General features: G+C 45.8%; 2 protein-coding genes across 2 annotated transcripts; one reads left to right on the top strand and one right to left on the bottom strand.

Annotated features, from left to right (window-relative positions):
• Positions 1-575: 575 nt before the first annotated feature.
• Positions 576-23,361, bottom strand: LOC119389637 (ubiquitin-conjugating enzyme E2 G1). The gene is made up of 6 exons (XM_037656992.2): positions 23,208-23,361; positions 21,853-21,955; positions 20,117-20,214; positions 17,813-17,991; positions 5,241-5,345; positions 576-2,951 (listed from the first exon to the last, which is right to left on the bottom strand). The coding sequence occupies exons 1-5, from the start codon at positions 23,251-23,253 to the stop codon at positions 5,268-5,270; spliced, it is 504 nt and encodes a 167-aa protein (XP_037512920.1). The 5' UTR covers positions 23,254-23,361; the 3' UTR covers positions 576-2,951; positions 5,241-5,267.
• Positions 9,370-10,780, top strand: LOC125758018 (tigger transposable element-derived protein 4-like). Its single transcript, XM_049414513.1, has one exon. It carries the CDS (start codon positions 9,550-9,552, stop codon positions 10,693-10,695), a length of 1,146 nt encoding a protein of 381 aa, XP_049270470.1. The 5' UTR covers positions 9,370-9,549; the 3' UTR covers positions 10,696-10,780.
• Positions 23,362-23,483: the final 122 nt, after the last annotated feature.

The raw sequence follows: 23,483 nt of genomic DNA, 5'->3' as shown, positions 1-23,483 counted from the left end.
CTACATAGATTCTATCGAACTATTAGATAGATACGTAGATAGAAACACTAAGTCTCTTGGGTTCGCTAAGAAATGATTCGCATTTAAAAAAGAAGAGAATAAGATTTTTAAAAATGCGCGCGAGCTGCTTCGGCTTTGCGGCGATTGCGTAAAATAAAAGTTCAGCGTATGCTTAGTACTTTTCAAGTACATGAACGCGAAAGCCTACCTTTGAACTTTCTGGTGATGTGCTGAACTTCATGAACGGGTAAGTACTAAGCTGTGAATCAAGTGGACAATCATATGTCATCAGAAATAAATGCGAAAGGTATGCGCTGTAGTGATAGAAGCTGTTGTTGCAATGCACAGTGTTTGTTAATGCCAATTCCAGTCAAATCCACCATTCAAAGGTACCTGTTAGAACTGTGTTGCTGTGTCATGCAATATACATATGAAACTGCACAGAAGAACTTAAAGGAGGCCCTTAGTATTTGCCCAGGCCAGCCTAGACAAAGCCCTTGTAGTTCACCATCTATGCAATATAGGCGTGCAACATTCTGCTAGTGCCACTACTACCAGAACAACAACACAATGGGTAAAGAGATGAAAATATATTTAGTCAACTGTACAAAGCTGAGAAAAATTCACAGGGTGTCTAGTAACTCCAGTCGCATCGTCAAAGAAAAAAAATATGGGGACAATAATGGCAGTTGCACAAAATTCTCGGAGGACTGTAAACAGAAGGCAAACAAATACATTTTAAAAAAAAAAGCCTCGGGAGTATCAAACTGCTCACTCGTACACAAACAGAACGAAAGTGGGAAGGGAGCAACAAGGCCGAGAAAGCAAACTTATTTTTTTTTCCAGTTGTGGCTCCAATATTATACAATTAAACTCTGCAACTAGCAGTTAGCAGAGGCACAACTGCCAAAGCAGACGTGTGCTACCAGGCAAGTTAGCAGGCAATGACTGCATTCGCAGAACCTTAAACCTCATCACAGTGTCTCGTTCCTAAATTTCATAAATGCAGCAAACTATTAGTCCCAGACTCCAAGGTTCTGAACGAGGCGTGAACTTCGTTAATGCCCCTTCGCAATTTCCACGAAGTGGTGTCGCTCTAGAAATGCCCTTCTGTTAGAGCACTTTTCAGTGTACGCTGAAAGTGCTTGAACCACAAGAAAAAAAATGCAGGTTAGGTATTGCAGATGAGCAACACAAACACCCCAATATGTTCAATTGTAAAAGGTGTCACGACCATTCCTTGTGACACTGTCACGAGGAGGCTACTTTCATGACAGTGCCACGAGTGTGGGACTACGAGTCTAGCTGCATTCACAAATACAGGATTTTACGTTTCTTCTTTCAGCAACACAGAAGAAAAAAAAGTGCCCAATGCCAAAATGCACGGTAAAAAAAAAGTGTTTGAAGGGAACTGATTCAACAGCCATACCCACGTATGCTTTGCTTAGCATACTTCAGATTTCCTTAAAACAGGTTAAAATTTTAACAAAAACATTGTGGTAATCATACGCTGTGCCAGAATATAAGTGCCGATGTAGAATTGACGCTTTCGAATGTTTCTCGCAGAGATGTTGCTTTAAATGGATGTTCCATTTGCTTGATCAATAGCACAGGCCTCCACTACAAACTTATGCTGCACTCTCAGCTTACAGATGGAAATGTGTTGCACTGACTGATGCATAGCCATTAGGTAAAAAAAAGGAACCATGCAGAACGAATAAGCACCGCAGCAGGCCTGGCAATGCAAAGCAAATACAACACTGCCCAATGATAAATGTACACGCAGTACGAAACGGAACACTAGCTTGAAACAGTGAAATAAAATGAATGTTTTTTCACGAACAGGACGACTACGTAATGTGCGTAGACGAGCAGTGTTCAGACTCGCAGTTCCGTATTAAGCGTAGCTTAAATATAGATTAGGTGCACTGTTTCACAACGGCAACTCACATGCCGCAAAAAGTTTGCCAATGCCAACACTAACAAGAGCTTCACACATGGTCTGCAAAATACCTAAGCGTACTATACAGGAAAACAACCAGAGAGCCCTTAACACAAAAAAAAAAAAAAACACAGAAAGGACTGGCACCAATGATTCTGTAGAAACAAAAGACATTCCCAAAGCTATGACAGCACTTGTTTTTAATGATGCACTGAAGCACAAACCTCTTGCCAATTTCCACATCTCTGACATTCCAACATCGAACAACCAAGGCCCAAAAACATCCCTACACACTTTCGGAGCACACAACTGGGAAAGTAAAGTGTGGCGCGGAAAACGAAAGCAAAACACAACAGCAATAGAGGAATCGTTGAAAACTGAACATTCACACACACACGCACTCACACTGTATGGGCATACCGTTCTACAAAAGAAAACTTCGGGTGACATTTCTTTTTTTCAAAAAACAGGCAGAGCGTAAGAAGTACCAAGCGTGCGTCAGTCCATTTTTTTTTTTCTCTTTTTATCACTTTCGTGTTCAAAAGATGGGGGAAAGGGAAATGACGACGGCAGGTCCACCCGCCCCGTCAGGCGAACAACAGCGCGGTACAAAAAGAATTTTGTCGACGGCGTCTTTTTTTTTTTTTCGGTGCAGAGGAGCAGCCACTGGAGTTGCCGGAGCAGTCAAAGTTGCGCCTCGAGGTCACGCAGAAGGAACGTCTCGTCCGCCATTTCCCAAACTACCACCAGAAAAAAAATTTTTTTTTTTCACCACTCTTCACGGGTACATCGCTACAGCTTCCCAAACAGCGTCCCAAACAACGTCCCTTTCAAAAAGAAGAAAAAAAAAAACTTTTGTTTCCTGCACACGTTTCACTGTCCCAGAGTGGCTTCAGAAGTGCAGTTTTTTTCCCCTTTTTTTATCTCTCTCTCATCAAATTGTTCCTTAACTTTTGCAGCAGATATTTCTTGAGAAACGGGATGTGCGGACAAGCGAAACTCCCGGGACCTAGAATGACAAGAAAGGAAGGTTGTACAGTGCTGAAGGCATAGTAACCCCTTGGTAACAACCTCTATTTTTGCTCTGCATCACTGGCTTGCACAACAATCGGTGCAGTGATGCATACCTGCCAACCTCGATATTCGGGAAATTCGTAGAGAGGGAGGTGTGGCAGACGTGACAAAGGAATACTGGTGCACATTTTCACTCGTTTCCGAGGGCTGCAGCAATGGAAACAGCTTCGAACGAGTGCCAGTTAGGTTTTTAGATGTTGGCGATCACAGTGGTCCTTGTAATTATCCGGCGCGTGCACACGTATGTAATTAAACAACGGAGAAGCTGAAAACTCGGTAGTGGCATCTGCAACCTGTAGCGACATACGTATTTAAAACCTTATCATAAATGACCAACTTTATGCAGTGCTTTAATCAAGCCATTAGTAATCCGAAGGACTTTTGCTACTAGCTTAAAGGGACACTAAAGGCAAATATTAAGTCGACGTTGATTGTTGAAATAGCGGTCCAGAAACCTCGTAGTGCTGCTTTTGTGCCAAGGAAGTGCTTATTTTGAAATAAAATCACGTTTTTAGTGGTCCGCATCGCGTTAGCGCGCTTCAAATCTCCCGCCTGAAAATACGACTTTCATACGTCACTGCTGCCGTGCCCAACGTTGCCCGCTTTTACTGCGCGGCCGCCGACACTAGTAGCAGCCGAGCGGAAGTAGCGGGACCCACAGTAGCAACAACGGCGCTGCGGCAAAGACTTGCTCAGATGGGCACATTCAAAGCCTTCACCAAGTTGCGGTTGGTCTCGTAATCCTCAGTACGAAAGTGCAGCGAGCACACACGCAGAGGTTTTGACTGTTTAGCACACTGGCGCAATGGCATGACACTAAGCCACTTCAAGCGTAAGGGTTCATTCCGCGGCACCCAGTGAGAAGACACACCGGTTTCCTTGCTGCAGCACTGGCGTTGTGCACCATTCGGGCATCCGGCAATATCACACGCATGCGGCATTTTGTCGAACTTTCTGTCAGAGCGACTTTCACAAGCGCGCAAAACACGCACGGCAGTACGCGATCCCGAAACTACCACTGAGACGGGCGAGGCACACAGTTCGGCGAAAACGGAACCTTTGAACCACGCGCGCCGTTCCCCATGGCAACGCCACGGAGGTTTTGTTTTCCATGAATCAAGCGGAAACGAACAAACAGCATTTTATTACGTCTTTTGATGCTCGGAATGTTCTTTTTTTACTGCTGCTAGTTTGATTACTAGTGATTTATTGTAGGCCGACTTCCATACGTCATCGGGATCACTTCGAAAATGTCCCACTCGTGGCGCTCATCATGTGATACATTTAGCTTAATTTCTCGGTAAATGGGGCACTGCTGTTGATAATATTGCCGTTTTAGAAGTTGTCATACATTGGGCTTTCACTCTGACATAAATTGTTATTTGCCTTTAGTGTCCCTTTAACAAGTTCTGACAGAATCGTCGGATCCATTTCAGCATTCTATTAAAGGAACCCTACAGCGTAAAACAATTTTTCTCGTTTGAGTAAACTACTTTTTCACAATACCAAAATCACCGCGCTTGCTGCGAGAAGATGCTCAGTAAGCGAGAAAACGTGCAAAAAGGATATGCGGGTGGTGATGCCACCTTGAAATTCCCGCACTAATCGCCGTGACGTCATAGATTTTGACACCGTTTGCTAGGGCCTATATAGTTTCTAATCGGTAAAAATGAAGTGCATTGTCCTCTGAGGGGGCAAGAGAGTTAACATACAAAGTTTCCGGAAATTTTGTTGAGCCAATGTCACCAAAACACGAAATGTACACTTCGAAATCCGTGACGTCACACGCCGCAAAATTTAAGTGATACTTTGACGTTGATTTTTTCTTCTATTAATAGACATATGATGGTGAAATTAACGGCACTAGAGTTTTCAAAGTAGAATTTAACAATATAAACCAATTCATTGTTGCACTTTAGTGTCCCTTTAATGACAATGCCAATTTTGATTAAACATCTTGTCCATGCATAACACCAGCACCCCCCTCACGAATGAAAAGTTCATAACACCTATATATTAGATATACACGTGCATAATGATCGTGTTGATGAACATTGGGGATTGTACACCGCAGAAAGCACAAATGACACATAAGTTACATCCCCCATTAAGAATTTTTCTAAATACAACGATACACGCATTTAATTCAAAGTTCAAAGAGCAGCGGCACAATGATGCGAGTTACACTTGTCTAAAAAAAATATTACCAGGAGGTACAACTTACCGGAAGTTAAACTACGGAAAATTTATTCTAGGCATCCTCTTGACTTTTCCTAACACATTGCGCCACTCTTCGCTTGAAATCGGCATAGTTTTCCCTCCACTGCTTCTGTAAAACAAAAAGAATAATTTAAGTCATCTGAAGGCAATCTTACTGAAAAACACGTTGCAAACAAGGAGATTCCTAGATTACATTATATGTACCTTATCAACTTGGGACACGCAGGTGAGGATGGTAGAAGCTAAAAAAATACCGTATTTATTCCAATCTAGGCCGATAGTTTTTTCGGAATTTCTTTGTATCAAACTCCAGGGTCGGCTTAGATTCGAGGATTTTGGAAAACGCACCATTTTTCATCGAGAAAAGTGTTGCAAAACTAGCGCCACCTAGACAGTATTGTAGCCGTTAGTAGCCGAGCCAACACCTGGCTTAAGTACGCACGCGAGGCCGCCATTTTTATCTTTGTGGTGAGTGTTGAGGCGAGCCGTTCGTCAGTTCGAGTCTCGCTTCGAGTGGGCTGTGTGTGGCGTAGCTCAATGGCGCCACACGAGCGTAGTCATTATAGTGCGGCGTATAAAAGGAAAGTTGTGCTAGCCGCGGAGTCGTCCTCCAACGTTCAAGCCGGGCGGGACTTTGGAGTGGACGAAAAGAATGTTCGTCGCTAGAGGGGCCAACAGGAGAAGCTCTTCGCGTGCGCCGCAACGAGGATGGCTTTTACCGGTCCACGGAAAGGATGCAGCGTGGGACGACATCCCAGGAACTTTGATCGTGCGCTCTTTCAAGAAGTGCGGCATATCAAATGCGCTTGATGGCACCGAGGATTGCGCACTGTTTGAGGACAGCGACAAAGAGATCAGCGACGACTCGAAATGAGCGCGGCATCTTGATGATGAACCAACTGCTCCGTTTCATCTTCATATTTTCAATAAATGTTTTCTCTTTGTGAATTTTACCCGGCCTACATTCGAGGTAAGTTTCTTTTTTTTGGGGGGGGGGGGGGGGCTTCGGACTTTAGGGGGTCGGCTTAGAATCGGGGTCGGCCTAGATTCGAGTAACTACGGTATCTACTCTTAGCATATTCTCAGCATTCAATTAGATGGAACTGCAATATGCAACTAGAGTTTGAATGTGCTCAAGTCCCAAAAAATACAAGACTAAAAAACTCACAATACTGTCACACACACACATAAGTAAACCTCCTTAACCCCTTACTGCCGGTTGTCGCGAATTCGCGACATACCGAAAGACGCCTTCCAAGTAACGCGCGAAACGCGTGCTGCCTTCAACGCCTGCTGTTATGTCTTTGCGGCGAACGTAGCTCTCAGCACGACACATATAGCACCATCTGATGTAAGGTTTTCCAAGCTGGAACCCAGTGTTGTGTATCAGTTGCCGGAGAGCGCGGAGCACGTGCAACAGTTCTGTCTTCTTCGTTGTTTTCAGCCTGAAAGACGTATGTTCCATCGCCTATAAAATTTTTTCGGTGTGCACGCATCCAAGAGGTTGCGCATGACATGTTACGTTGTTTTGAAGTACGTTTTTTCTTGCGCGATCCTCGCTTCTGTGGTATGTCGCGAATTCGCGACATCCGGCATTTGAGTCAGTCAGTGATGACTGCCGGTATGACAAGTTTGTTATAGACGTCGGCCCATTTATGGGAAAAAAAGGGCTTCGCATGCGCTTGCCACTTGAAGATAAAAGTGACGACAGCTTTCTCAGTGACAGCGAAGACGACGATATCGATCGCGATCCTCATGCACAAGCACGAGTGTCTTCATCGAGCAGTGAGGATGAAGACGAAGATGCGGTAGACCAAGCACGTGCCTCTCTAAAACATGCAGTGCAGTGGAAAAAGAAACACTGCCAAGAACAAAAGGAAATGCCACACTGGAAAACTACTCTTCCTCAATGTGACACTGTCCGAGCTCATATTGAATATTTCAAGGAATTTTTTTATGACAGATTCATGGATTACATCGTTGAGCAGGGATATCTGTTTGCGACACAGAACTTGCTCTGTCTCGTCACGAGCTAGATCAATTTCTCGGTGCCGCCGCACTCATGTCATGCTGTCAACTCCCAAGGAGTCGGCTAACTGGGTAGCGGAGTCTAGGGCCGACAAGGTGGCCTACACGATGTCACGTGATCATTGGGAGACAATAAAGTCCAACTTGCATTTAACACCAATGACGACACCAAGTTACGTCGCCCTGCACAGATCCGCTTTATCGATGCGGCGATGCCATAGTTGCGTTGCCTTGAACCTGTATTGAGCTATATATTGGCTTAAGTGCCGGTTGTCGCGAATTCGCGACATACCTAAAAGTATACATTAAAAGTTGCACTTTGTTTATTAAACCTGTGCATTTAATTAAAGGTTGCCATTTAAAGCTGAAAAACTAAAAACAAATTTTTTTCTTGGACGCTTTCATAATTCAGGCATTAAAGGGTTAACAGAAGTTTCACAAAACTGGAAGGAATGCTCAAATTAACTGTATACCAAAGCATCAAATCTCTAAAGGAAACAGCAACCAAATGGTTACTAGAATGAACATACTGTTCTTTACTGCATAAAAATGTCAGTTATGTCGCAAAGGCGAAGCAATGAATGAAATAGCAGCCAACTCAAGGTAATACAGTCAAACTCCGCTACAACTAAATCCACGAGGATCGCGAAAAATTTCTATGTAGTGAGAATTTCTTTGTCGCGGAAAAAGCGGTAAATAAAAGGAAGATATGCACGACCCTCTACGAGCAGTTTATTTCTAAAATTTAAAGAAATCACTAATTTTCGCTTGTTTGCACTTTCGCACGAGCAACAAGAATGCACTGCCCACACACTATGAGGATCTGCATGGCGACATCGTCATGGGCGCCAAGAAAACTACATATGATGTCTATGTAGTCCATGACCTACGATGCGGTCACTGGCGTTGGGACCGTTGGAACATCATGCGCGACTTCTTCGTCGTCAGATGAATTGGCGCCGGCGACGCCACGAGCACTCTTGAGGATCTTGGCATCACTCAGCTCCTCGTAGACGATAACATCTGCGTTGGCACATACGTAATCGCTCAGTGCTACGTACTCCGGAACAATTCCGGCTTCCTCGAGAGCTGTCCATGCTGCGGCCATTGCCGCGTCTTGCCCCTGTCCAACATCGTCGTCAACAGCTTGTGCATCGTCACTTGAACTAGCCAAGGATATCTCTTTGGGCCGAAACACCGCGTGCGCAAAACAGTTCTTTAAAACTTCACGTCGCGTCGACATCCATGCAGCGGCCAACGCTTGCACAGCCATGAACAAGTCGACTTTAGTGTCGCAGCCATGCTCGGTGTTCCAGAGGATTCGCTGAATAAGCCTTGACCGGTATGCGTGCATCAAGCTGTTAATAATGCCTTAAAGGGGTACTGACACGAATATTTTCAGTTATCGTTTTTTTTGCGTCAAATGAAAGGTCAAGCTCTCAAGAGCCTAGAAAAGGTAGTACTAAGTGCAAGTGCACCCTGAGAAAGTAATTGCAGTATGTTTTTAAAAGCTACTTCCGGTTCCTACTGTACCCTGATGTCACAACACGGTAGGAGCTTCTCGTCACGTGTTCGCACAATACAGTGGACTCCCATTAAACGAAACTCGGTTAAACGGAAAACCCGCATAAACGAAACTATCTAGGCACATTTGGTTGGTCTCCTATATATTTAATGATAAAATGTTTCGGCTAATCGGAACATTTTTTTCGCTTACATCGGTTAAATGAAACTAAAACGGGCAAAATCCATGAACGTCGGAAAAAGCCACGGCAGTCTAGCAACCATGAAACAAGAAGCTACTATAGCCTAGCCAAGCCAAAAGCCAATCCAGCGATCGCACATGTTCGCGCGCGTCGAGTAGCGATCGAGGTCTCGTCGTAAACTTGTGATGGAAACAAAAAAACAGCAGCACAATGCACTTTCGCTCGCAACGAAAGTAAGGATCATCCAAGAACTTGACCGCAACAACCTATCGAAGACAGAAATTGCGAAGCAGTTCAGTATTCCCAAGTCCACGCTGTCGAGGATACTCAAGAACAAAGGGAAGATTGAAGAAGCTGTAAAGGGGCTTGGGAACTTCGCCACGGACAGAAGGCGGATGAGAACGACGGCGTACAAAGAAATCGAAGATGTGCTTTTCCTCTGGTTCAAGCGTGCGCACAGTGCGAACTTCCCGATCAGCGGCCCCATTTTGGAAGAGAAGGCCAGAGAGATTGCTACTCAGATGGGGATCGAGGACTTCCGGGTGAGCGATGGCTGGCTGAGCCGTTTTAAAAAGCGGCATGGTCTTGTCTTCTAAGACAGTTTCTGGAGAAAGTGCGGCTGTAAACAGAGATATCTGTAGCCGCTGGCAACAGGGGAGGTTGCAAGAAATTGTGGAAACCTACGAAGAACGGGACGTCTTTAACATTGATGAAATGGGGTTGTTCTGCAAAGCACTCCCTACTAAGACTCTTGCTTACAAGGGGGAAACCTGTGTGGGAGGAAAGCGAAGCAAAGATCGTATTACGGTGCTAGTAGGTGCCAACATGGACGGTAGCGAAAAGTTGAAGATGGTGGTTGTGGGGAAATCAAAGCACCCACGCTGCTTCAAAGGTGTGCGCATGCTGCCTGTCACGTACCACGCAAACGGGAAAGCTTGGATGACACAAGCAATCTTCGAGACATGGTTGTGCGAAGAGGATAGGAGATTTATGCAGCAGAACAGGAAGGTTATTTTTATTGTTGATCAATGCCCTGCTCACGGTCAAGTGGATAGACTCAAATCGATCAGCCTAGAGTTCCTGCCACCAAATGCGACCGCAATAATTCAACCGATGGACCAGGGCATAATTCAAAACTTGAAAGTTCTCTACCGCCGCCAAGTCCTCCAGCAAATGCTTCTTTGTGCAGACGACAAAAAAGATTACAACGTGGAGTTGCTCTCAGCTCTTCACATTCTAACCAATGCCTGGGAATGTGTGAAAGTGTCAACTGTGCAAAGGTGCTTCCACCATGCGGGGTTCTCAGGACAAGAAGTCCTTCCAGACGAGGAAGACAATATTGCTGAGGCTGATATTCTCTTCAGACAGGTGACACAGTCTACTTCTTTCACACGAGAGGACTATGGAACACTTGATGCAACCGTCGCCACATGCCGCAAGGACAGCCTTGAGGAACTCATAGCTGAAGTTCAAGATGAGGACCCGTGCTCAAGTGGTGATGAGATGGTGTGTGATCCCGGGCCCATTTCAGTGCCGGACAGTGCAGCAAGAGATGCTGTCATCCTGTTGCAGCGCTACTTTGAACACGATGGTGGCACAGAGTTCCTGCCAAGCCTTTCAGCAATGCACTTCTACTTTGTGAGAAAGTGCTTGAACAAGGCCAAGCAAACCGTTATCACCTCCTTTTTTCCGAGTCAGCAATATTACCAACATTTTTCTTTCTAATCAACTATAGTAGTATTGTATACTTCAAAATGTTTTTGTTGAGTCAGCCACAGTTGGTGCTTTTGAAATAAAGTCATATTTCATTAATTTTGTGGGCTTTGCTTAAATGAAACTTCTCATAAATGGAACAAATTTTCTTGCCCCTTCGAGTTCCGTTTAAGAGGAGTATATAGTGATGTTTCCACGGCCGCTCCGCACCGTGGCTCCTTTGGTGACGCACAAGCGGCCATTTTGGAAGTTTTGATGACGCACAAGCGGCCATCTTGGAAGTTTTGGTACCTAACGTCATCATAACTAGCCAGACTGCTGCGTAAGTCACCAGAATTTGTGCTGTAGCCTGACGTCAAGCTAGTGTCGATGTCAGTAGGATCGCCATAGAAAAATTGACTTTAATATGAAATTAAAATATCTTATCAGCATTTTCGGAGCTTGACCCTTGCTCAGAGACATCTCTGCATACAGGAGATTTGTATGGCAGAGTAAACTCGCCTTCGAAAAAAGGTGTCAGTACCCCTTTAATCTAACGGCTGGATCAGCGATGTGCAAATGGGCGGAAAAAACTTTACCTCAACGTTCGTCAGCTTGATGTTGCCATCCAGGCGATGTGCTGAACAATTATCCAGCGGCAAGCAAACAATGCGGTCTTGCTTTTTCATGTCATTGTCGAAAGCAACAAGCCAGTCAGTGAAAATGGCCCGCCTCATCCACGAATGGCTGTTCGCAACGTACTTCACTGGCAGGTTTTTCGTGCCCTTGAAGCACCGTGGCTTGGCGCTCTTGCCGACGACTAGAAGGGGACACTTGTCAGACCCGTCCATATTTGCAGAGCAACACTGTGACTCACTTTTTGATCTGCTTGCCTCCGTGGCACTGTTTGCCCTTGAAGCCGAGCGTCTTTGCTGGCAGCATTCCATAGAAAAACCCAGTCTCATCCGCATTGTATACGTCGGAGGCTGGGTACTTCTCTATGATGCTGGCAGCGTTCATCACGATCCACAATGATGTATCGTCAGTGTCTGCAGAAGCGGACTCTCCGCACAGCCTTATCCCGACAATCTCGTGACGCTCTTTAAATCGGTTCAGCCACCTAGCACTTGCCCTGAAGTTTTCACTGATGCCTAAAACGCAGGCGTAGTTGAGCGCCTTCTGCTGAATCATGTTGCCACTGATCGGTATCTTCCGAGACCTAGTTTCACAAAACCAGGCATACACCGACTTGTCCAGGTCTTCATGGGCTGGCTGAGTTGTCTTCTTGCGTTGAACATGTGCCTGACGCTATCGCCTTCGAGATGCTCGCTTCGGACTTGAGTATCGTCGACAGTGAGCTTGGCCAGATACCGTATTCCTCTGCAATGCTTCCCTTCTTCCTTCCTGCTGATGCCGCGGCGATTATTTCCGCTTTGCTGCGGCGCCGCCATAGGCCCTCGCTACCGTTGACAAGGTGGAGAAAAAAACACAGGTCAGAGCTGATGCAGCAAGGCGAGGGCTAACGCCACAGAACCAACAGAACACATGAAAAAAACAGACGCACACACAAAGACTGGTCAAGCCAGCAGCCAACATGTGGATTTGGCTAGGCTTTGGCTGGCCAAGCTCGCAGGTTGTCACAGAATGCTGCGCAGCATCGTCATCAACAGCAAACGATGGCGTCCCCCATGGTTTTGCAGCATTCGGCGGGTTACATGTGACTTTGGTCGACTTTCGTGCATTTACGACCATTTTAGCTGTCAGAAAACCAGAAAAATGTTTAATGAAGAATCTGAATGTGAGCCAGCTGATAACAATTCCCCGTTAAAACAGCATCAGAAAAAAAAAAGACAGACAAATGCACAGGACAACCGCCGTCGTGTGTACCTTTTTTTGACGCCGTTTTTAACGATGAAAAATATTGTTACTATAATTTACACCGTTAGAGGTTATTAGAACTAGTTAGTGTGGTTCAATCCGTGGCAGATGGAGTGACTTGTGTCCCGGGGAAACTTTGCTGAACCGAGAGAACAATAAAAAAGTAGTTCATTGTGGAGGAAATTTTGATACCTTGGAGCTTATGGGACGCGGGCAGGGAACCGAAGAACTTTCGCTGAAGCGGGAATTTCGTTCTAGCGGAATTTGACTGTACAAAGTAAAGCCAGGAGCTTTCGGAGCAACATGAATTGTAGCAAAACATGAGCTTGCTAAGCAAGCAGGTGTGCTGCAGCATGGCCAGACCCATGTGAAGAGAGCCTCGACAACTATGACAAGCCGCATGTACAATGGTGGTGTCGATCACAAGCAGCTCCCATGGACATTTTAGGTCGTAAATCATAAGATGAAGCCAACGCTAGTCATGAGTGATGAAGGTGAATCCACGCACATTTCAGCATGTGGTTCCGAAGATGTGCAACTAACACTACTTCATGTGCAATAGTAAATGCAAGAATGAGAACGTGCAAAGCGTTCTTGCATCATTTCTCTGCCATTCCTGCCAATGATTATGCCTCTGTTGTCTTTCGGTTGGATGCCAACACTCCAGTTTCTCTTTTGCATCACACTGCAACAGGTGCATTCTAACAGTCATTCAAATTTGATTAACACACATGGTTAAAAGAGAGGACCATTAGTACCAATTCACCAGTGCATATTTAGGTACAGTAAAAGCTCGTTAATTCGACTCTCGTTAATTCGGAAAATTGGTTAATTTGGACACGTCATCTCGTCCCTGTAAATATACACATCACTCTATGAGACTGGACGCTCGTTATTTCGGACAGATTTGACCGCAAATCGGATAATTTGGCGACTTTCAGGCCGCTGGCGAGGCTCGAAAACGAAAAAAGAACAATTCGGAACAAAAGTGAAGCTAGAACACAGCATCGCCATGGACATCAATTATCGGCTTAACTTGGATTGAGAATGGTTGAACGCCTTTTTTTTCGCGTGTGGACGGTGTGGGTATGTTGCTTTGTTCCCGTTGGTGTGCTGCATCGTTGACCGCCGATTTACTGAGGAACGTTTCAGTACGGCTCCTCTAGCTTGATCGTTGCTGGTGCTTTTGTGCTGACTTCTCGTGTGACCGCAATCTCCGCCGATGGCAACACCAGCGAACCGGCCCAAGTACGACGCCAATGACTTCACCACCAAAGTAGAAATTTTGCGTGCTCTGAATAATGGGCTCTCCAGACCAGAGCCGTATATTCCAAAGGGAATATACGGCTCTGCTCCCGACAAGAAGTGATGAAGAGTGACGAAAGGGGATCCTTGTATAGGCGGCAAAAGAAGCAAGGAACGAGTAACCGTACTTTTAGCCGCCAACGTGACAGGAACGGAGCGCTTGCCGCTTCTCGTTATCGGAAAGGTTCAAAAGCCACGCTGCTTTAAGAACATCAACAATCTTCCCGTGGATTACCGTGCCAACCGAAAAGCGTGGATGACGGGTGAAACTTTTGTGGACACTGCAGACAGCATGCGAGCTGCTGAGCACCTTGAAGGGCTCAGAAAAAGTGTCCGGGCGAATATCTGCTCGAAAACAGACAAGCATCCGCGATTACATTGTTAAGTAAAGGTATGTTGAAAAAACTCGTGCATTTATTGTGTTTATTTCGACCATTCGATAATTCGGACATTCGGTTAATTCGGACATTTTTTCCGGTCCCTAGAAATCCGAATTAACGAGCTTTTACTGTACATAGGAATAACAAGAATCTGGCACCATTAAATAACCCATTTGCAATGACGAGAGGACATGTTTATACAGCTCAGACCATTTATAATGTAACCATTTACAGTGCAGGACCGGCTATAATGAACTTTTTTCAGATTCCCGTTTACCATCCCACAGAACTCCACATATACGCATACCGCTTACTGTGCAGTATCCAGAGATGAAAGACCAGTTATAATGCAGCTGCCGGGAAATCCTCAGAGAAGTAAGGGGGCAAAGCGCGCCTCTCAGCATAGGTGCGGCGGCCAGGGAGAGAGCAACGATGGTGTTATGAAGGAGGAGGTGTCGTGGAGCAAACGAACGAGAAGAAAGCGGAGAAAAAGAAAAATGGTGGGGGGAGTGGTTGCTTAGGTGACGGAGAGGTCTTCGCCCCCTTTGCTCTAGCCGCTTGTCGTGTGCGTTACCGCCTTTTCTGGTTTTCTGTCTGGAAAATAGTTGGGTCATCGTAGAGCACAAGTATCGCATGTGTGAGCTCGATTCCCCCGCAAGTGACAATACTTTAAAGGTGCCCTGCAACACTTTTCGAGCATGCTCAAAAAGCGCTGCCGATCGGTAGTCGAGGCTCCCGAGAACACGCGAGCCAAATATTATAGCGATGCGCACGGCCTGGAATTTACAATAAATTCTCAAAGTCAGCTGAAAATCGCTCCCTCTTCTCTCGACAAATGATGTATTAGTCCGCAATATATGACGCGATTGTCGGCAGTTCCACCATTGGCTGATGTTATAATCACGATAACACCCTCATTATTACTTTCGTAGTTAATTTTGAGTTCAATAAGTAGATAATATGTATGTTTATATTCTGTTATCGCGTTAAAAACACCGAACAAACATTAATATTAGCACTTCCGGTCTCACCGACAGCTCGTCTGCTCGTAGTTGCGTGGTTCCGTTTTCTTCGCCATGCGCAGTGCCGAAAACGTGAATATTTCTGTGCTTTTGACCATCGCCGGTTGCCGTTGAGAGTGGCAGCCGTTCGAGTGTTGCCTCGTCAGCTGGCAACTGCATCGTCGGCACATTCTCACGACCGACCGAGGCAGCCGTGCAGCATGTCTCCGATAACAATGCTGGCGTCCGGTAATGGCGGCGCTTCGGGGTCGTCTGCCAGTGCAGTCTTACGAGGCGGTGTATCGGAGTATGGGCCGAAACCGATCTCAGCTGTCATTCGTTCCAAACGAGCGCGCAGGTTTGCTTCCATGGTTGGCAGAGCGATCAAAACACTACGGCGTTCGAGGTGCACACCCAACATTACCAAACAGACGCGCAGTTTTCAAGCACGCGCAATACACATCGGCTCTGCTCGACGAGAACGACGCAAGCCGACCGGAAGTGGCGGCACAGACCACGTGGTTGCGCCGAGACGTCAGAGAGAAAAAAATGAAGAAAAAATTTCTGCCGGCGCTCTTGGGCGGAGCCTCGCTCGTCTGCGCTCCCTCCCTTGAGTCGCTGCCTAGCTCTCCGCACGCTCGCGGCGTTGAGTTGAGGGAGAAAGCTGCGGAACGTGATCTCTATAATTTGGTAACACCACTTAGACTTGACGGATTCAAAAAATTTTTGCGGCATATGACTCGTGAAGAGTCATCAACAATAATGAGACTATTCCAATATAAGAAAGGTGTTGCAGGGCCCCTTTAAGATGTGATCGAGCTTTCGCCCTTGCCACCAACAGGCGGACTTTTTCAGGACAGTTGCTGCAGCTGTTCACCGACCGCAAACCGAAACTTCATTTCACATGTGCTGCCTCGGTTTAGCTTGTGAGTGCGATTTCTTCTACGCCCGACCTCCATGTTACCTTGGGCAAGCTTCCCGCGACTGCTTTTCAAGTTTCAACCTGCATGCTACTCATGCACACTAGCTGCCTTGTCGGTAGTGGCCACGCACTATGAAAGTTTTGGTTTGGTGCCGAATCAGCAAAACGTTTTGCAGTTGTTGCTTTTAGATGGGGTTACTTACACCTTCAATGAAAACGACAGTGTGGACGCGCAACACTGGAGTGGCGGTTCGTGGTTGCCACTGTTTCAGACATTCCGCACGTGACCAAAAAATCAAAAGAAAGTGGAATTTCAATTGCCGTTCGTATGTATAGTTTCTGCGCATTGTGGTACAGTAGAACCCCGCTGTTACGTTCCTCACTGCTGCGTTTTCCCGGCTGTTACGTCGTTTTCCACCAGTCCCGGCATAGCTCCCATAGGATACAATGTATTGGGAACCCCGCTGTTACGTCGTAACTGTCGGACCGTTCCCGTGTTATATGTCGCGAAGTGCACTCGGACCCGACCGAGTGACTGCCGAAGAGAGCGGCCATGGTGCATTTTCACGCAGCTTTTGCTGATTTGACCGTAACATTAGGCGCATTAGAGGCGCAAGCAACAGGATCTTTCGATTGATGCAAACAAAGCATCGCCTTCGAGATTCGTATTGCAAAGATGGCGTCTATGACGTAATTGCTCGCGAAAGCAAGGCCTTCGAGATTGGCATTTACTATTGACAAAAGCATAGCCTTTGAGATTTGTATTGCACAAACATGGCGTCTATGACGTAATTGCTTGTAAAAGCAAGGCCTTCGAGATTGGCATTCACTTCTACCATCGTGTTGGCGTAGACTCATCATCATCGTTATTTGTCGGAGGACGGGAGGAGTTCCGAGCTGGTTGGAGCTCGCATGGTCGTGCGCGCGGTTCGCAGTCGGACTCGCAGCGCTGGTCGTGATTGCGTGTGCTTAGTTCTTTCATGCCTACAGCAGTTGGTGTTAAAAAAATCACATACGTTGATTACATTTCTGTGGATGAGGCCGTCCCCATCTCCGCGTTTCTATCCGCAGACTAGATCGCATTGAAATAAAATTCTGTACCACTAAATATTTTGTCGTTTTTCCTGTTTTTCAGCTCTTGCATTGCCAGTCTCTTACGTTTATTTCCTACGGTTCCTTCAAAAACGTATCAGCGGGGTTCTACTGTACCGCAGTGGGGTCCGCATAAACAAGGAGGTCCGAAAAGTTAGTTGGAAACTTTCCGCTTCGGCATATTTATTTTTTTCCCCCGCGCTTGTTACGTCGGCATCGCAGGCATGTGGACGTTAACCGTTCAACATTTGCAAATTTAAGTGTATGAAAACTTACACGTGTCGCATACCTCAATTGTCAGAATCGCGCAGCTGCCCATTGGTCACGTTTAGCACGCGTGCCTTTCAAAAATATTGTTCTGGTCGTAGTTCAGTTTCGCTTATAGTGCTGATAATCGCGACTCTGGCAACTCACATTATAAGCAGTCCATGCTGTATTAACCAATTTCACAAATTAGTGAGCATTGGATTAACTAGAGCTTACTTTATTACGAGGCATGCAAAGGAAAACACACTTTCCAAGCTCGCACATTAGTGATACGTAACGAAGCAGTAGCACGAGTGCAGACTCACCGCCGCGTCCACGTTAGCGGGCGACTCGTCGTTGGGGTCGGCCAGCATGGAGATGACAGAGATGAGAATGGTTTCCACAGTGTGCACAGGAAGCCAGCGCTCGCTCGCCTTCTCGTAGCCGTACTTGTCATCTCCCGGCTCGTGCAAGATTGAGATGCAGACATCGCCATTCTTCTCAACTGCGAGACAGAACGGCAGCATCACACAGAGGTCAGCCGCGACAAGGTTTTAAATTTTGCACATTTATCTGTACCATTCCTACTCTCCTGAGGCGCTGCGCCAAACAATAGATCCAATACTTCTTAAAGGCAGTGTATTTTTTGGGCTACTTCCCCAGGTGATCACAACTGGTCAATGTATACCTTCCAAGATGTGGACTTCAAAATTTTCCGCCTTAGCACACTAAAGCGGAAATTTAAAACTTTTACCCAAGTACACACCTATGAAAGAGTACAAATGCATTATTTTACAGTGATTCAACTTTACACACAACATAAAATTAAATTCCACGGTTTTGCACGCAGTCTTTAAGTACCCATCGTGATATTGCATTGCTGTTCCCATTTCAAAAATTCATTCACTCTGGCGGATCGTCCCTATCATGCTTGAAACACCAAGTCTTCACATCATGCAGACTGCACAAACACCAATGCAACAGACACAAATCTCGAAGGCCTTATTTTTGCTAAGTACATGTATCACAGATACCATCTCCAAATTGCAAATGCAGATCTTGAAGGCCATGCTTCTGCACCCGGAAACCTGAAAATTGTTATGGGTGTCGTGTGCCAAGTTCGGGGTGCGATCATTACGAGGGATAGAAAAAAAATAATCAAGTTATGAAGACAAATCTCAGACACAGCGCTAAGCAGGACTGGAATGGATTCTACAAGGCCAGTGTCGCCTGGATATAAATAACATTATCTGTCATAGGGACCCATTCCATAACTCACGGCGAGTCCTGGGGTCCCAACTGTATAAATATGATGCACTGTATTCTATTTGGTCGTGAATAGTAAACCGATTGATTGAAAAGTACGATATCATTATCAAGCACAATGCAGTAAGGGACTCCAGATTAATTTTGACCTCCTAGGGTTCTTTAAATGGCATCTGAATCCGAACATGTGGGGTGTTTGCGCAGTGCTCCCCTATCAAAATGCGGCTGCCTTCAGGTTTAGCAGTGCAATAACTAAGCCGTTAAGCCGGCATGGGGGTATAGACAGCAGACTGACAAACTGCACAGTGTCTTTAGATGGCAATTACTTTTCAGCGACTTAGCTGTTTTGAACTTGCCCTGCTTCACAAACTTCTCAATAAACTTGTTCTATGCAAGCACCCTTCCAGCATACAATGTCTGGCACCGTGACGAGCTACAAAAGGGTGGCACAAACAATACAATGACTTCTTTTCATATGCATATAGTACTGCGATCTTTCTCCGCACTTCCCTTTTAACATTTTTAAAACATTTTTAACAAAACATTTATTGTGGGGCTTGGTACTACCGTGATTCTTCTAAAAAAACATGACAAAGGACTGGCTGCACATTATCGGATATGAAACAAACATGTTCGTAGCACAGGCATCATCATTCTTATGCGATTCCAATATGGCAGCAGGACACGTTTCAGTATTGCAAGCAATGCCACCACTTCTTTCATTACAAATGCTTGTTCACAAGAAAGTTTACATAACATTATTATAAGCTAGCGGCTGGAGAGCCACGTCACATTTTTCACACTGCAGAGACAAGCACGCATAGGTAGAGAAACGGGAGTGGTCAGTCAAGACACTTTTGAAAGTGTTGCAGAGCTGTTCAAGAAATGTGAAGTATCAAATTTAATGAGCAACACACAACATGCTGCGATCTATTCAAATTGATAAAAACTAAAACCACTGGTGATGCAGTGCAAACGACACAAGAGTCAGTCAATTTCTGTTCTGCAGTTTTTCTTTACTTTCTACAGTAAAGCAGCACCACGCCAGAATGCACATTATTTCCTTACAATGAAACAATAAAAAACCAGTACAGTGCCCATTACAGATGGAACGTGTGAGGCAAAATTGGGCAAACAACGTGAATGGCAATAAATATCAGTTGGAAGTAGCACTGTACGAGTTCTTTTTCGTTGCCTGGGTTGCTTACTGTTTTCAGTATGCCATATTACTAACTTAGCTCAGACCCAGACCCTAGTTCAGTGAATAAAAAGCTATCTGTGTGTGGTTGCACACTTTGAAACACATCAGATTACAGTTGCTATGCAGCGAGCACAAAGATGAAACTTGCAATGCTTCTACTTACTGTTTGGGTGCCATATTTCTGTAATAAATTTCATCTTCGGCGGACGTAGCGGATACTCCTTTGGGAATTGCAGGTGTGCCTTGAAGAACCCGCCCTCACTACAAGAAAAGTTATGAATGGTGTGATCAATGAAGAGCATTGACATGTGAAATTGGTGAAAACAATACTACAGCATGCAGAATGGCATTAGAATCACTTCACACACCAGTGGCGTAGCCAGGGGGGCGCACCGCACCCCCCCCCCCCCCCCGAATTTTTTTTCCCCATGGGATACAGAGCACAAAATGAACTTGACCCCATTTATCTGCCCAGACCCAATGTCGGTTGAAGAAGGTGCCACCTCCCCCTCCCCTCCCCCTCCCGAAAAAATTTCTGCCTACGCCACTGTCACACATTACCACCATTCAATAGACTATGGAGTGCTGTTTCGCTTAGCTGCTTACAACAATGAGTCCTTCACCACAAACTGACCGACAGTTCACGTGCATTTGTATGTGTGCATGATACGTATACATAAAAACTGTACAACTGTCGAGGGCATTGACCCCCACCATGGCTACACCAAAGACATAACCCAATAGGTGCAAGTGGACATAAAGACATGATTGTATGAAGATTTGGCCCATACCACGAAAATGCAGTCATAGCAGCTGGACTGCAATGCATGCTGCACGATGCAAATTGAGTTTAATGCAGCAGGTGATTGTAACATCCCGAAACAGAGACACACCATTCTAGTCTTTGTGCAAGACATTTATATGCGACATTGCAAAGAGAGCTTTCTTACACACCACACAAATAGCAATACCAAGTCAAAGCACACTACCTGTCATTCAGGTGTTCAAATGCAATGTTACTATCATAATGAGCATGGAACACTAGCTTGTACTGCGGTGGCCTAGCAGTTACAGTGCTCGACTGGTGACACGAAGGTCACGGGATTGAATCCCGGAGGCGCGGCTGCATTTCAATGGAGGCAAAATGCTAGAGGCCCGTGTTCTTAGATTTAGGCGCACATTAAAGAACAACAAATGGTTGAATTTTCCGAGGCCCTCCACTACAGCGTCCCTCATAATCGTATCATAGATTTGGGACGCAAAACCCCAACAATGATGATTATGAGTACACTCTGTGAGAGCTACACAATGAAAAACTCCCAAATTAAAGAAAATGAAAACTTAAGTCACTGTCAAAGAAAATTTGTGCTAGCTTGAGCCCCTTAACACTTTATCTCTGAAACAATTACTATGCTCATAATGATTCAGATGACCACATTCAATAATATCTAGGGTTTTACGTGCGAAAACCACGATATGATTCTAAGGTACGCCTTAGTAGAAAGCTCCGGAAGTTTTTACCGCCCGGGGTTCTTTAACGTGCACCTAAACCTAAGTACATGGGCCTCTAGCATTACGCCTCCATGGAAATGCGACATCCGCGGCCGGAATCGAACCCGCGACTTTCGGGTCAGCAGCCGAGCACCGTAACCACTGTACCACCGCGGCGGCAGATACCCACATTTAGACCACTACATTTTCAATTTAATAAAAGATACATCAAGTGAATCTTGATCCTGGAATAATGAATAACACACTGGCCACTAAGGTTTAGTTCATGACGGTACAGACGTGATGAACAGGAGCTCGTAAGCTTGACAAGAGAAGAACATGCGCCCATGACAACACCACACAAGGAAAACAAATCGGCGAGAACGCAAGTAAATGACAGGCACTTACTACAATGTGTCTGGTGGACCAATAATGAGCACCTCCCACTTGTAGATGTCATTGTCGTCTACCAACCCAGCAGAGAAGCCTTCCACGGGATTTTTCTTCAGCTCTACAAACAGAACACGCTTTCTTCAGAAAAAAAAAGCTCCAATCTTTGGCGTTTGAAGCATGACACTAATACGACATTCAAAACGCGCAACAGGGCTCTGCAACGCAACTCTTGTTCGTTCGTAATACCGCTCGAAGCGAAACGCACTACACGGATCTCGCGGCAATGACAAGCGCAAAGTGCTACGATAAACAGCCTACTCCGAAGCACCTGTGTCACGCAGGATGCTATAATGACATTGGCGTTTGTATTTATTCTTCAATAACGTAAATGCGCATCAGCCGATCCGAATGTACTAGGGCGAAGGGTGTGTGTCATTTCATGGCGCCACTGCGACCAACCCGGCTACTTTCCCCACCGCGTTTTGAGTACTGTGTATTCGAAGCTTTCAAAAAGATAAAACGCCACGAAGAGCGGCAACTGTCCAGTTATTGTTTGACCTGCGCAGCGGGCTTTCGTCATAAGGGCCGATCTGTGGTGAAGTCACGCCTTGAGATACGTCATAAGCGAACGCTAGCTGAAACGAACACGCATTCGCTAATTCAAGCCGCTTACGAAGCGTGTTTAACATCGCGAGCAGGTTTATATAGTGCAGGTTACACGGTCGGCGAAGAATAAAAAGCGGCACGATCAATCCAAGTGTGGAAACGTCACCGCGCCAGGTCGGAAGACCATTAGAGGCGCGCGTGTGAGATTTCAAAAGCATTTCGGACTTCGCAGCGGCGGTCGTTTATTGCGCAATCTAGAAAGCGTGCTGCCACTGACATTCAACAGATTGAAAGGTGCAGAGCGATCTACGAGCCTCTCGATGCGAGGGATACCTTGTATCCGAACGAAAAAAAAAAAGTATTTAAAGAAAGTGCGCCCGTGCCAAAGCTACCGCTCGGGCCCGCGGCAAAAATGAAGTAATGGACAAAAGCGGAGAGGGAAAAAAACGACTCGCGGGATGGGGGCTTACGATTTCATTTTTTTCTCTTCTTTGAAAAGAACCGACGCGCCGGAAGCGAGTTAAAGGCGAAAATGTCGAGCGTTTATGACGGGCCCAAAAAGTCGCGGTACGGGGCAAGCCGACGGGAAGAAGACGCACGCTACACAAGGCAAATCCTGCGGACGCAGCCTTGGGAAGCGAGGACAAAAGAAAGCAGTTAAAAGCGAGGCGGCACATTGCCGACCGGAACGGCTCCGGCGGTGAAGTAAGCACTGAAACCCTGCTCGAGACACATGAAAAGATTGTGAAAGTTATGAACGTCACCGTTTAGCTGTTTTCGTAGCAACAGGGCCGACTGCTGATCTGCCATTCAGACGATATCAATCGTACCTCTTCACGCGAACAATAACTGACGGCAACTATGGCTGTCCTCGCACTAACTGAGCATGCGCTCAAACCATATGGTCCTCGTTTTCCGGTTCCGCCGCGCTAGTGTTTACCGCGCTGGCGCTTGTGCGGAAAAGAAAAAAAGAACACGCGGTTTTGCGACTCGTGATATTTCTGAGGCTGTATTTTGGTTAACTCGCAAGATGAATTCCG

The sequence above is a fragment of the Rhipicephalus sanguineus genome, chromosome 4 (genome assembly GCF_013339695.2).
Source record: "Rhipicephalus sanguineus isolate Rsan-2018 chromosome 4, BIME_Rsan_1.4, whole genome shotgun sequence".
In the NCBI taxonomy this organism is placed as follows: Eukaryota; Metazoa; Arthropoda; class Arachnida; order Ixodida; family Ixodidae; genus Rhipicephalus; species Rhipicephalus sanguineus.
This window is presented reverse-complemented; position numbering and strand designations above follow the sequence as displayed.